This window comes from Hippopotamus amphibius, chromosome 5 (assembly GCF_030028045.1).
Source record: "Hippopotamus amphibius kiboko isolate mHipAmp2 chromosome 5, mHipAmp2.hap2, whole genome shotgun sequence".
NCBI classification, from domain to species: domain Eukaryota; kingdom Metazoa; phylum Chordata; class Mammalia; order Artiodactyla; family Hippopotamidae; genus Hippopotamus; species Hippopotamus amphibius.
In genome coordinates, this window is record NC_080190.1 from 106,213,169 (window position 1) to 106,226,661 (window position 13,493).

Here is a 13,493-nt window from a genome sequence, read left to right on the forward strand (position 1 = left end):
CACTCACAATTTTAAAAAATATTTCTATTTCAGAGAATGAAGATATCCTACTGCTATATCTAGAAAACGTTTCATTATCTTTTAAACCTCCATGTAAATATGAAACTTATTTTATTATATATCAGTCTTTTAATTTGTAATTAGTAGCTTCATTATTAATGACTATTCACAGACAGAATCCAAAGAAAACCCTGAGGACTGCAACGCAACCTTTCTCCCCCCCAATTCATTTCAAAGAGAGAAACAAAGAGATGGCATTGATCCAACACCATCCCTCCCTACGGCTCTCTTAGCATCACGCAGCATGTGTAAGAGTGGCGGTGGTACATGCTCTCTCTCTGCCCAGAGAACAGGGTGTTACTGTAGTCTTCTGTCCTCCCCAGAGGCAGTGGTATGAGGAGTTGCTGTTTCACACACCAGTTCTTCAGGCAGGGAGCCTGGAGTTGTTCTGGCATCTCATGGGTCTCCAGAGACACTGGGTCTCCACTTGACTAATCGTGAGAGAGGCTGGCACTTGTATCAGTGGGAACCCATAGGCAAGATGGCTGTGTGGACCTGGAGTCTTGTTCTGTTGCTTCAGGCTGCACGGACGTTCTCTCTGGGGCCTTTGGAGTGTGTGTGGTCTTGGCTCTCATCAAGAGTGGCCAGGCCTTGTGGCAAGGACTCACAGCACAAGGAACCCCCAATGCTTGTAAGGTGCACTGATGAAGGCTCATCACAGCCTTTCCTTTCTAATGTCACCATGAGCTAAAATTCATACTCTTGCATCACAATTAGGTTGCATTAGTCAGACGCGTATTTAAGGTCTATAGGCTTCAACTCACTTAGAGGACAGTCAAGTCACCAAAGGGGGAAAAAAAATTCATTACAAAGTGGCATTTATTTGAAGGGCACTGATCCACTCTGCAGGAGTTGGGACAGTAGGGATGAATGAACGCTTGAGAACCACGTTCCTCCCTCTATTCAGACTCTGGATTTCCCCAGGGCAATACCAACGGGATGAAGCTCGCAGTCCCTAATTTTTAATGCATGGATCTTACATAGACCAAGTCATTGCCTTTTGAGTTTACTTTGAATAGTGAGAGTAACAAGAAAGCAGGATGGTTGCAATTTGTTTTTTTTCACGTATTACATGAGCCAGTATTTACTGAGCACCCAGCAGGCACAGAGCTCAATGCCCCGAGATGAAGGCATAGCCCCTTCCTTCAAGGTTGAAAGTGGGGTGGGTGGACACATGTGTAAAGAGGCAATAATAATTATGTGTGATAAATGCTGTGCTCATGATGTGGTAGAAATGCAGTAACTATAACACAGCTACTTTAGAGTTTTTAAAATCATATTTCAAAAGATTTCTGAGCTTATTGCCTAATCCAATAGGCAGTATGTTCTAGTTGGTGAAATTTTCTGAATTCATTTCATTTTCCTCTTCATTCCCTCAGATTCATAATATCCATTTGAGCTCATGGGCAGTTGTGATGTTCACATGTCCCGTGGGGATCATTTGAGAACCTTCTAGATCATTATTTGCCACGTCTCAATCCACTAGTGGGTTGTGAATCTGTTTAATGAGCTGTGAACAGCACATCTTTAATGAATAGGACAGAATAGGGTGCAGTGTACATAACCAGAATAAGTGCTGTGTCTTGATGCTTTGGTGTCAGTTGTACACTTACGTGTCTAGTGTACAAAATGTGTCTCTTCCTGTGGCTCCTGGTCAAAAAAGTTTGGAAGCCCCTGTTCCTTATCATAAAGAGAGAAGATGATAAGTGGTAACTGATCAGAAATCAAATCAGAAATCAAAAGAGCCACATTCTCAACTCAACTTTGTTACCCTAAGAACTTCAGGAAAACCCTTCATCGCTCTGACCATCAGCTTCTTCATCTGTATTATCAGACCTCTCTCAGGACAATCATGAAGATTAAGTGTGACCAACCATAAGCAGAAAGAGCTTATAAGCCCTAAAACCCCATGTACTGGAATGCAGCAACTTTGTAATAGACATTTTAGGACCCTGAACAAAGGGGGAGAGGCATACCCTATACTGATGATCAGCAATGACCCTGATCTTGCTCCTCATTATGGAAACTCATTATGGAAATTTTCGTATCACTTTTCCTCACTCTCACCTCTTACGTGATCCCTGTTCCACTTATGTAAAGAGGAAGAAAGATTCATTGCCTAGATAAGGCGTTATTGCCTACTCTCAGTAGCGTGCAAGAAACAATTGCTGATAATAACTATATTTGTATATTTTGTTACAGTTTACAAAATGCTTTTAAATGCAGCAAGTCATTTAATCATCACAAAAATCCTTGGCTTAGTCATATCCCCATTGTGCAGAAGAGGCTCACTGAGGTTATATGAATTGCCCAAAGCCCTGTAGCTTATGATGTATTAGAAATAAGATCAGCTTAGCAGATATAGCAAACATAAAACTCTTGAGGCAAATTAATTCAAAGAATCCACATGTCGCTCTGCCGTCCAGAAGAGAATAACATGGAAAGAAAACAGTCAGACCCAGCTACAGCCAACATTACAAGGCTGGGTGGGAATGGGGTGCAGAGGGTTCACAAAGAAATCCAAGGCAAAGAGGAAGTCCAGGCTGTCTGCTGGGGGCCCAGCTTCCCGCGGGAAGCGCTCATTGCTCTTAACAGGCCCTTCAGCCAAGGTAGGTGGGAGTGCGAAGAGGGGAAATGAAAGGCTTCTTTCTCCTGGCTCTGGAGATCAGCCAGCCAACTTCGTCAAGTGCCTTTCTAGCGGAATTTTTCCTCTGGTATTTCAGAAAAGCCTTGCAGTGTGAGCCAGGATGCTGGGACCACGGGGAAGGTGCAGTTCCCATCATGACCACAAGGTGATGCCATGGCCCTAAATACAGCCGCTCCAGGCATCTGGAAGAAAGCAATTCTATGCAAGGCCAAGAGTTAACCATCAATTCCTGAGGACCTCTAGAAGAATCAATACCTAATTATTCATGTGCTTTTTTTCACGTAGGATTCCTGCTTCAGGAAGATTTTGGATTTGTCCATTCCTAAACAGGATAAAACAGTTCATTCGGCTCTGGAATCAGCACCCTGGCTGCAGTACTCGTGTGACTTTAGCAAATCACTTGATCTCTCTAAGCCTCAGTTTCCTCACCTGTAAAATAGTGAGAACGGTAGCACCATAATGATCAAGCTGTTGGGAGGATTATCTGAGCAATAAATGCTGGCTGCTAAAATTTGGCTTTCCCTTTTCCTCATTTGACAACGGACCGAATGGAATTAGAGAAGCGTGGGTGTGGAGAGAGGAGGCTGCCTGCCTCCATCCTCCATCCGGACCCCACATTGACCAGGTCAAGGCTGCTGCAGCTCAGGACACGCTGGGCCCCTCAGTCGCCTCAGCCACTTTTGGCTTATTGAGGGTTAATGATGAGGCCAGCCTACATCAGGTGAGGGATGAAGGAAGCAATGACGGTGGCAGAAATCGGGGCCCTCCAAGGAAAGCTGACTCAGGACTCTGTATTTCAGAACATCAGCGTGATTCAAAGGCAGTCATGAAATTCCAGCCTTCATCACTTTCATTTATGGCGCGTGTGTCTTCTCCATGAACCATTTTACCTGTGGACTGGGGGGAGTCTCAAATCAGAGAAAAAAACGCCTCAGTTCACACAAGATGCTTCAGTCATAGTTGTACCGTAGTAAACAGTGAGTTAATCATTTGCTCCACTGTGCGTGTTCAATCTCTCAGAATCAGAAAGCGATGAATCACTTTAAATTGTGAATGACTGCTCCAGAAAGAAAACAGACCCGCGAGGCCCTCATGAATATGCCTGTTGCCAGTCTCTGCGCAGACTTAATTCCTAACCCACTAATTTTGAGCAGAGAAGTGCCTTCTGTAAGAAGAACTGCTGCTCCAGAAATAGACCCATCTGTTAGAACTGCTGGGGAGGGTGGTGCTAAGAAAAGCAGCTCGGGGTCACACGGTATGGATTTCACGGTGATGACACAGCATCGCCAGCCAGAGCCTGGGAGCTCACTGACCTCAGGGAGGATCAGGGTAAAGAAGAGAGATCTAGGCAATTTAATGACAGCATCTTAGAATAGTCTGCCAGGCAGTGTGTGGTCCAGGAGCTCAGAGGACTTCAGAAATCATCGAGCCCAGGCTCCACTTTTCTGAGCTACAGGACCACTTGATCATGTCTGGAAATACACAGAGGTCCCCAAAGATGAGATGCACTTTTAGAATTCACTGATCGAGAAAATATATAGTGACTAGGGATTTCTATGAATCCAGGAATGCTTTTGTTGTGGTTTTAGAAATCATTTTAAATCTACTCTGTATTTAGGTATCATTTCCACACAGTAAAATGAACCCACTTTAAATGGCTAGTTCAGTGAGTTGTGACTGCTCTCTCCGCCTGAGTAACCACCACGCTGACCCCGGCCAGCAGTCCTCGTGTCCTCTGTAGTCGGAGGCCGCCCCCACCCCAGGCAGGCAGCCCCTGTCCTGACTTCTGTCACTAGAGAACCATGTTGCCTGTTGTAAATGGAATCAAACGGGGTGCATTTTTTGGTGTACAGAATACCAAATGTTGGCCACAGGAACACTCATTCATTGTTCTTGGGAATGTAAAATGGTACAACCACTTTGTAAAGCAGTTTGGCAGTTTCTTATAAAGTTAAATATATATTCACCATATGACCCAGTAATTCCCCGCTTAGATATGTACCTAAGAGAGAAGACAGCATGTCCACAAAAACGCTTGTAGACAAATTTCATAGCAGTTGTATTCACTCAAAACTGGAAGCCTGTGGTACATTATAAAATGGAATATTACACCACAGTAAAAGGGAACTCATGACTGAAATAGGAAACAGTGGGTGAATCTCAAAAAAGTTCTGTTGAGGTGTAGAAGCCAAATATAAGAGAATATATTCTGTATTACTCCACTTGCAAACATCTTTTTGTTATTTTTAAGTTTTATTTATTACCACAGCATCTGTAAGTGGCACATTTGGAGGGAAGATGTTTAATCCCTGCTTGGTATACATTTGAATTTACCTACATACCTCACAGATCCGAAATCATCTAATCTTGTTCAGTCCTCTTGTTTCACAAATAAATAAAGCCCCAAAGTGGTAAGGTGACATGTATAAGAACTGGAATCCCTACAACTTCTAATAGTTACTGATGTGTTTAGGACACCACTTACTAGTCTTTGGAACCTGCCGAGGGTCTGAGTGGACCTCTTGATCCTGAAGGAGCCACTGGAGCCTCTGCCAAGGGTGTGGGTTCCCGTGAGGCAGGCTGAGGGGGCACGTGTGATGCAGCACACTCACCCGTGCAGAATAATTGGACCCTCTTGTCCCTGGGAAGCTTGGATGTACGAGTGTCCACTCCCCACCCAGCCCAACACACACACACACCAATCACCAAATAAAACATACCTCACGATCTTCTCAGTTGCCCCAGAAAAGGCAACTTGGCATTAACTCCAGGCAGCTGTCTGGTAAACTGGTCAAAGTCATACCTATGTACCTTCTGGAATATAGCTGTAATGGAACTTATCCCTGGGCATATCATATAACACATCAAAATGCAGCCAGTTTGCATTCTTGGAACTGAAGGTGACCTTCAGCAGGTATCTTGTCAGTCCTGTGTACCACTCTGGGTTCTATCTGGAAAGTAGAAGCTACTCCATGTACCCTAAGTGTGAAATAATTCAAAACCAGCATGGAAACTTGCCATGGAAAGGGAAGCAGAGAGACGATGAAGGAAGCCTTGGCCAAAGATCTCAGCCTGTAGCCCCAGAGCGGTTGGTATGAGAGACATTCTGGAAGCTGCTGCAAAAGTGATGAATCCCCAGGAGGTTCTCTCCACCCATCGTAGCCCACAAGGCCAACGCCGGGTGACTCTAAAGAGCTTTCCTGGAAGCTGCTGCGGACGTCACATCGGGCGTGTGTGAGATTCTGTGAGTCTGCTTGTAACTGCCAGGAGCTTCAGCTAAATCAGGCAACTGTGTGGGGGACCCTAGCACACTGCAGTTCCCAACCTCCAGTGGCCTCTCTCTACCTTGGACATCCCACCTTTGTGAACATCGGTTTGACCTGGGAGGAGAAGCCGGGGCTGAAGCACAGATGGGCATGTTCAGACCTGGCAGCTGCACCTCTGCCGTTGGCTTTGCTTCGTTTGGCTTCTTTGGGCAAGCTTGGACCCATGTGGCAATCTGGGCGCTGTTTACTTAGCTATATTTTTCCTGTTCTCCTCCTCCCATGGCTGGCTTTCCTTTAGCATAACAGTGAGTAGTCTGTAGACAAAGAATTTGTCTCCATTGGATGTGATAGGGGACTTTGAAAAGGACTTCACCACATTTAAGGGACCTTGTGGTTTGACACACCACCTTGGTAGAGAGAAGTCACTTGACTTCATTAAAGTTGCTCATGCTAGTATACTTTTACTCTCCAAAAATTAATCAAGCAAGTATTATAGGGTGACTTTCATTTTTAATTTAAAATAGGGTAATTCCTATGTTTGGAAATTAATGTAAAAATAAGATACCCTTCCCCAGTATTTCCGCTGTGCAATAATATACTTTTATTTGCATTACATACCCTCCCAAATATATAATGTTTTTACATATATATATATGTATATGTGTGTGTGTATATATACATATATACATATATATATATTTTATTTTGGCTGTGCTGGGTCTTCGTTGCTGCACGAGTGGGCTTTCTCTAGTTGTGAGGAGTAGGGGCTACTCTTCATTGTAGTGAGAGGGCTTCTCAGTGTGGTGGCTTCTCTTTTCTGTGGAGCACGGGCTCTAGGGTGCACGGGCTTCATTAATTGTGGCACATAGGCTCCGTAGTTGTGGCACACGGGCATCGTTGCTTCACAGCATGTAGGATCTTCCCAGACCAGGGATCGAACCCGTGTCCCCTACATTGGCAGGCAGATTCTTAACCACTGTGCCACCAGGGAAGTCTGTATATTCTTTTATAACCTACTTTTTCCCCATTTCAATCAAGATCCTGGGGGTAGATGGTGGTGTTCTCAAGTGGGGTAATTGAGAAGAGTTAAACGAAGAGGCTCTTTGTAGAGGTGTAGATAGGGCTAGAAGAAATCAGAAGGGATGGTGCGGTACCCCCAAGCAAAAGAGAAGCGCAAGAAGGAAGCAAAGTTGATCATTTTTCTTCATATCCATTACCTAATTTTCTTTGGGCAACAGATTTCTTTGGAGCCCTTAGAGGGGCCCAAAAAAGTATGGGTGTAATTGAGGAGATGATACACAAACACTTGCAATTGGTAGTTTTCCACATTCCAAGGGATTTAGAGAGGATATTGGTCAGCTTCATTGTATTTGGGGAGTTTGTTACCTCTGTATCAGCTATTTCCTCCTAACTAAGGAAAGGAGTTATACCAATGCCATTTATTTTTCTATAATCAGTACAAGCTTTACTAATCAATACAAGAAGCAAATGCTCGACATGTTATTGCAAGGACTAGGAACAGAAGCTTATAAGTAATGTTTGTTATGGCACAAAAATAGCACCGCGACTGTCATTTCCTAAAACAATTAGCAGTTTGAAGCTTTAAAAAATCCCTAAGATGTAGAAGGAATTTGGTGCTATATGTGTGTAATACTGTTATATTAATTACGAGAGACTTAATCTAACTAATTGGTGGGAATCACCAAGTGACACTGGATAAGTCATATATCCCTTATTAAACAACAAACAACTTTCTTCTGTTTGTGCTGGTAATACCACACTGTACTAGTCTCTCTCTCTCTCTCTCTCCCCCCCTTCCTGTCTCCCTCCTACATGAGATAATGGATGCTGCAGTATCTTGGGCCTTCTGATCATCTCTAGATGATCTCATGCAGATCTAAGTTTTAAGAGATCCTTCAGCTCCTGACTCCAAATGTATATCTCCAGCCCTGACTTCCCCTCAGTTCCAAGCTCACAGACCCACTGTCCTACTTGCCACCTCCACTTGATCAGTAATCGATATCTCAAAACCAGCATACCCCAAACAGAACCACAGCTCACCAAGTTATAGAAGTCATCGTTAATACATCCCTTCTAACATTCCTCACACGCAGCCCAACAGCAACTATTGTTGGATCTGCCCCAAAAATGGATTTTTAAAAAATTTTTTATTGGATTATAGTTGATTTACCATGTCCTGTTAGTTTCAGGTATACAGCAAAGTGAATCAGTTATACGTATACATATATCCACTCTTTTTCAGTTTCTTTTCCCATACAGGTCATTACAGAGTACCCCAGTGGATCTTGAATGTGTCTACTTTTCTTCATTCTCACCGCCCAAACCTTCTTCAAGCCACCATCTTCTCTGACCTGCAGTAGCATCACACCACTGATTTTATTGTTCTCTCCCCAGAACAGAGTGATGTTTTCTTAAAACCTAAATCATATAATGTCACTCCGCTACTGAGACCCCTTCAGTAGCTTCTTTATTTTAGAATAAAATCCAAATTCTGTACCTTCCCATACCAGACCCTGCATGCTCTGGGCCTCCTTGCCGCTCCACATTTTCTCACACAGATCACATCCTTTCTCCTTTCCCTCTAAACACACTGTTCCTATCTGGCCCTGCAATACGTCACGCTCTTCCCCCTCTTCACGCCTGTGCATTAATGCTTCCCTCTGCCTGGAAAGCTCTAAGCTCATAGCATGGCTGGATCCCTCTCCAACCCTCAGGTCCCAGCTCAAAAGTCAGCTTCTAGAGGCTTCGTCTGACCTAGTGCCGTCCACCCCCATTTCCAGTAACCTTACCATACACGAAACAGTCATCACGTATTATCATTTCTGTCTCTCCCCCACCAGAAAGTAAGTTCCTGGAGAACAGCTTTTTTTCTTTCTATCACCAGCCACTGGAATATTCCTTGCCAGATAGCTATTTAGTTTAATGAACAGAGGATTACCATCAGCAAAAAGGCTTGGAATGAATCAAAAGTATTTTCATCTATCATGACTTCATTTCCGGACAGATATTTGGACCCTCAGATACCTGTAATTTTGGTTTGAGTCATTAATTCCCTTAAGTGAAAGATATTTTTTTTAATAGTATAGCTTCATTGTTTGAAAAATAGACAGAAAGCACTCATAGGATGAGGATCTGTTCATTAATATTTTTAAATTGTTATATGCTTTGAATAAAAAACACCGAGCAGAAATCTTTCTTATGCACCTTGGGGCTGGGCGGGGGGGTGGGCAGGATCTAAACTCTCTCCCTTTGGCCCATCTTCCATCCCATGCATTTGGATCCGTGGCTCAAGGAGATCAGGGAGCCTGAAATTTGTGAACTGTCACCTTAGAATAAACACGAACTCATCAAGATTATGTACTTAAAGTCTCCTAATCCTGTCTCTGCTTCTCAGCTCCCCTCACATCCCTCTCTCAGCTTCTGCTCCAGCTCTTTGCCGTTACAGCTCCTAGAGCTCAGTGCTGCCCGTTGCAGCAGGCGAGCTATCCATGAGCTGTCCACGAGCTGCAGTGGGAATGGTTAGGTTGCTGTGTCAGGAACACCTTGGCCACCTGGCGACAGCCCCTGGGACCCCCAGGGCCAGAGGTGTGGGTTTCTTCTGCTGTCACTAATCTGCTCCAGCAAACTGGCCGTGTGCCACCATGCTCTGTCCTTCATTTGCCACGTGGAAAGTGACCATTCCCAACACACAGGATACTCCCCACTTCTGGAAGTTTCCAGGTACCTTGTCTCAGTTGAGAAACCTAGAGAAAGATTTGGGTGGGGGTGGCTGGCTGGATCAAGATACTAATCCCATCATAATAGCTGATGAGTCATCCTCTAAATGTGTAAAGGATTGCTTTCTAGAACAGGGCTTGAGAGCAGAAATCCTACTAGACTTGTAAACAAAGCTACATCAGTTCCGTCAGTTCAGGGAAGGTGTCACAACTGCTGTGTTTATTAGGATAGGCTTACGGTTGAAACAACCCCTTTCCAAACTTCAGTGGCTTAACTCCATAAAGGTTTATTTATTTCTTATGTCACAATCCAGTCAGGTCAGTGGGGATGGTGAAGGGGTGTCTCCGCTCCACCCAGTCCTCCAGGGACCCAGGCCCCTTCCTCCTAGTGCAGAGGTTCTTAACCTGGAGTCCACAGGTCCTGGAAAGGGGGTGGACAGATTTCAGGGATTCTGTGGACTTGGATGGGAGGAAAAGTATATCTTTATTATCATTAACCTTTTAGCTATAATTTAGCACTTCCTGCAGTTATGACTGGAGACATCAAACCACAATAATATGAGTGCCACCTGTGATTTTACTACCAATAGAAATCATGGCTATTTTCATATCACCTTACAATTTTAGCAGATATCACGAAATATCATTTATGCTTAACGTGACTTTGAAATGATGATAGTTACTAGACTCACCTAAAATCTTGTTATTTAATGAGTTGGTACATATATTACCATTTCGCAAAATTTTTAAATATTTTGATAACTATTTCAGTACACCTGCAGTTTTTTTGTAATCCTATGTATTTTATTTTAAACATTAAAAAACATTATTCTAAGCAGAGATCCATGGAATTTAACAGACTGCCAAAAGAGTTCATGGCAAACAAAAGATTGAAAATCCCTGATCTGAGCAACAAGGTCCAACTGTGTAGCACAAGGAACTATATTCAATATTCTGTGATGATAAATCATAATGGAAGAGAATATTTTAAAAAAATGTTCATATGTATATGAAACACTACTGTACAGTAGAAATTAACACACTGTGTACTTCAATTCAAAAAATTTTGAGAATTAAAAAATCCCTGATCTAGTGGTTCTACTGTTGCCTAAGTCCTTGGGTATCCCCTTGCCTCTAAGTCAGCAGAGGGGGCTGGGGTGACATTGAGAAGTCATTTCGGGATGAGGCTTAGAAGGAACGTGTGTCACTTCTGCCCATATTCTGTTGGCCCTAATTCAGTCACATGACCCCACCTGACTGCAAGGAGAGCTGGGAAATGAAGTCTAGCTGTGTTGCCAGGAGGAAACAGGATGGGGCTTGGTGAGCACATGGAAGTGATTGTCACCATGCCCATGGAAACAGTCAGCAAAGAGACAGCATCCTGATGACAGGCACTCTCCCTGGAGAAAACTCACTTCCTGTCAAATTCAATCCGGGAACTCTAATCATAATAAGACCATAATAGTTGCCATTTGTTGAGTAATTCGTCCTGTCAGTATTGTGCTAAATGATTCACTTTTATGACCTCATTTAATCCTCATAATAACCCTATGAGAGAGCTACTATTTTTCCTACTTGATAAATAAGGAAACCAGGACTTGAGAAAGTAAGTCCAAAACCGATGCTCTCAATCACTGTGCTGGACTCTTTTGGAAAACTTCTGAGATCCTTGTAAGAGAAGATGGAATTGTGTCCTGGTGGAAAGGGTGGTTCCTGGAGCCAAACTCCCAAAATTCATATTCTAGCTTTGCTAGAAACTGGCTGATTGACTGGGCATGTTTTACTGAAGCTTTCCATGAATCTGTAAAATGGTGCTAATAATAGCATCCATCTTTTAGAATTAAATGAGATAAACTCTTAGCCTAGCACCTGGCACATGGTAAGTGCTCAGTGAATGTTAGACATTGTCCTTAATGCCTGAATGACAACGGAGACCGCCTTGATGAAAGTGCACTAAATATTCCAGCAGGACTAGGTATTCATGAAGGATGCAGGAAAATCTCTGAGGTCACCAAGATCATCACCAGCTGGGGGGTTTCCTAGAATGATGTGCTGAGTTATAACCAAGAGAATGGGAAGCTGTTCCTTTTCTAATGAAGGAAAAAGTATGTTGGGACCACAGGAAAAAAACAATGATGGGTAGGTTTTCGTTTTAATGTAACTTTCTCTCCCCTTTATAGAACTCCATGAAGGTGATGTTCAAATGCCTCTGGAAAAACTGTGGGAAGGTTCTGAGCACGGCAGCTGGTATCCAGAAGCACATCCGGACCATTCATCTTGGGTAAGGCAGCCCGCTCTTCAGAGCTTGGTGAATATCCCTCAGGTCAATCCAGGGCCACCTGCATTCAGAATTACACACCACCCTGTGCCTTAAAAATTCTGAACCTGCTTGATCTTCCTAATCACTGTGGAGATGGCCACTGCACATAACATAGGTCAGTATGGCAAGTGGATGGAACATGGACTTAAAGTTGTAAAGCCTCCCTAATATACTCACTAGATGATACGAAGCAAGTCACTGCTTGGAGCCTCAGTTCCCTCTGAAAATGAGGCTAATACTATCAGCCCTGCAGGGTCATGTGTGAGGGTCAAAAATAAAATGTATGTGAGAGTGATCTGCAAAAGATGGAACACTAGGGTACATCAGGGTAGGTTAAGGGGTCCTTGGCCCCCCTGAAATTGTCCATAAAATTAAATGTGTATTTTTTTCCCAATGGAGAGCATTTGTGACTTTGAGCCGCAAAGGCAGACATAGCCTGAAAAGGGTTTGAAACCATGGAGTCATTCAGCGCTACTATTGCTATTCTTGGGACGCCTGATGACCTGCTCTATCATTTTCTGTTGCCCAAATAAGTGCTTTATTTGTACAACTTAAACTTTTCCTTTTGTTACATAGAAACCTTTCTAAGGAAAGATACAACTAAGTTTCTAGCAGCAGGAATTAAGGGCCACTCCAGAGGGGTAATGGTAGTTCAGTAGCCTTGTGCTTTAGTCTCTGGGTCTTTCTCGCCCAGGGATCTGGGACTGAGAAGGGACCCTGAGCAGCTGTAAGTCATAACCAGTGTGCAGACGGCAAATCCAAACACATGACCAGGCCCCCAAATGCTTGGACACAGAGGAGTCCTTTCAACAAGATGAGCATTGAGAAAGAAACACTGCGGTCACTTTGCCCAGCAAGGGATAAATTTAGGGAATGCATCATCGGTAAAAAAAGTGGTAGAAAAAGAAAACAAGAAGGTGATTTTGCTGATTTGGTGTGGGTGGGCTCCTTCAGTGTCTTGGAGAGCCGCAGGGATCTAGCTCCCTAACCTGCAGGCTTGGGGTGCTGGAGGCACAGCCAGACCCTTCCGGGGCATAGCACATGGAAAGTCGCCAAGCGCGTGGCCCAGCAAAGTAGGGCTTCTGCCCGGCTCGCCACAGGGTGCATCGCATCCTCCAGGAAACGCCACACCTAAACGCTGCAGGGCGGAACGCGCTCCTGTTCCTAAAGCCTTCAGAGAAGGAAATCCTGCAGCGTCTCCCCTGAAACCTCACTGTCAGGACAGCTCACAGTGTAAATAGCTCAGAGTTATTTAAAGGTGTAGGAAGAGCTTCCGGAAGCTATAATCAGGAGCTGGGATATTTGCTTTAAAGTCCATCTGCCCCAACATTCGGATCCTGTTCAGCGCTCCGCAGACACACGTGCTGTATGTATGTATTTATAGACTCAAAGTGGCATCATATGATTTTCTGTGGAGTTTCGGGCGTGCTCTCACGGTGGGTGAAATCCAGCATGCAGCCTCT

The 13,493-nt window shown here is 43.9% G+C and overlaps 1 protein-coding gene across 4 annotated transcripts in view; it reads left to right on the forward strand.

Moving 5' to 3' along the window:
• The window catches only part of ZNF704 (zinc finger protein 704), a 225,772-nt gene that overhangs the window by 186,453 nt on the left and 25,826 nt on the right, over positions 1–13,493 (forward strand). For all 4 annotated transcript variants that reach the window (XR_009054016.1, XR_009054015.1, XR_009054017.1 and 1 more), the window contains one exon: positions 11,891–11,991. Coding sequence is in view for 1 of the 4 variants with exons in the window: in XM_057737282.1 (XP_057593265.1) it covers positions 11,891–11,991 (101 nt within the window). In the remaining 3 variants the exon portion in view is untranslated. The remainder of the gene's footprint in view (positions 1–11,890; positions 11,992–13,493) is intronic.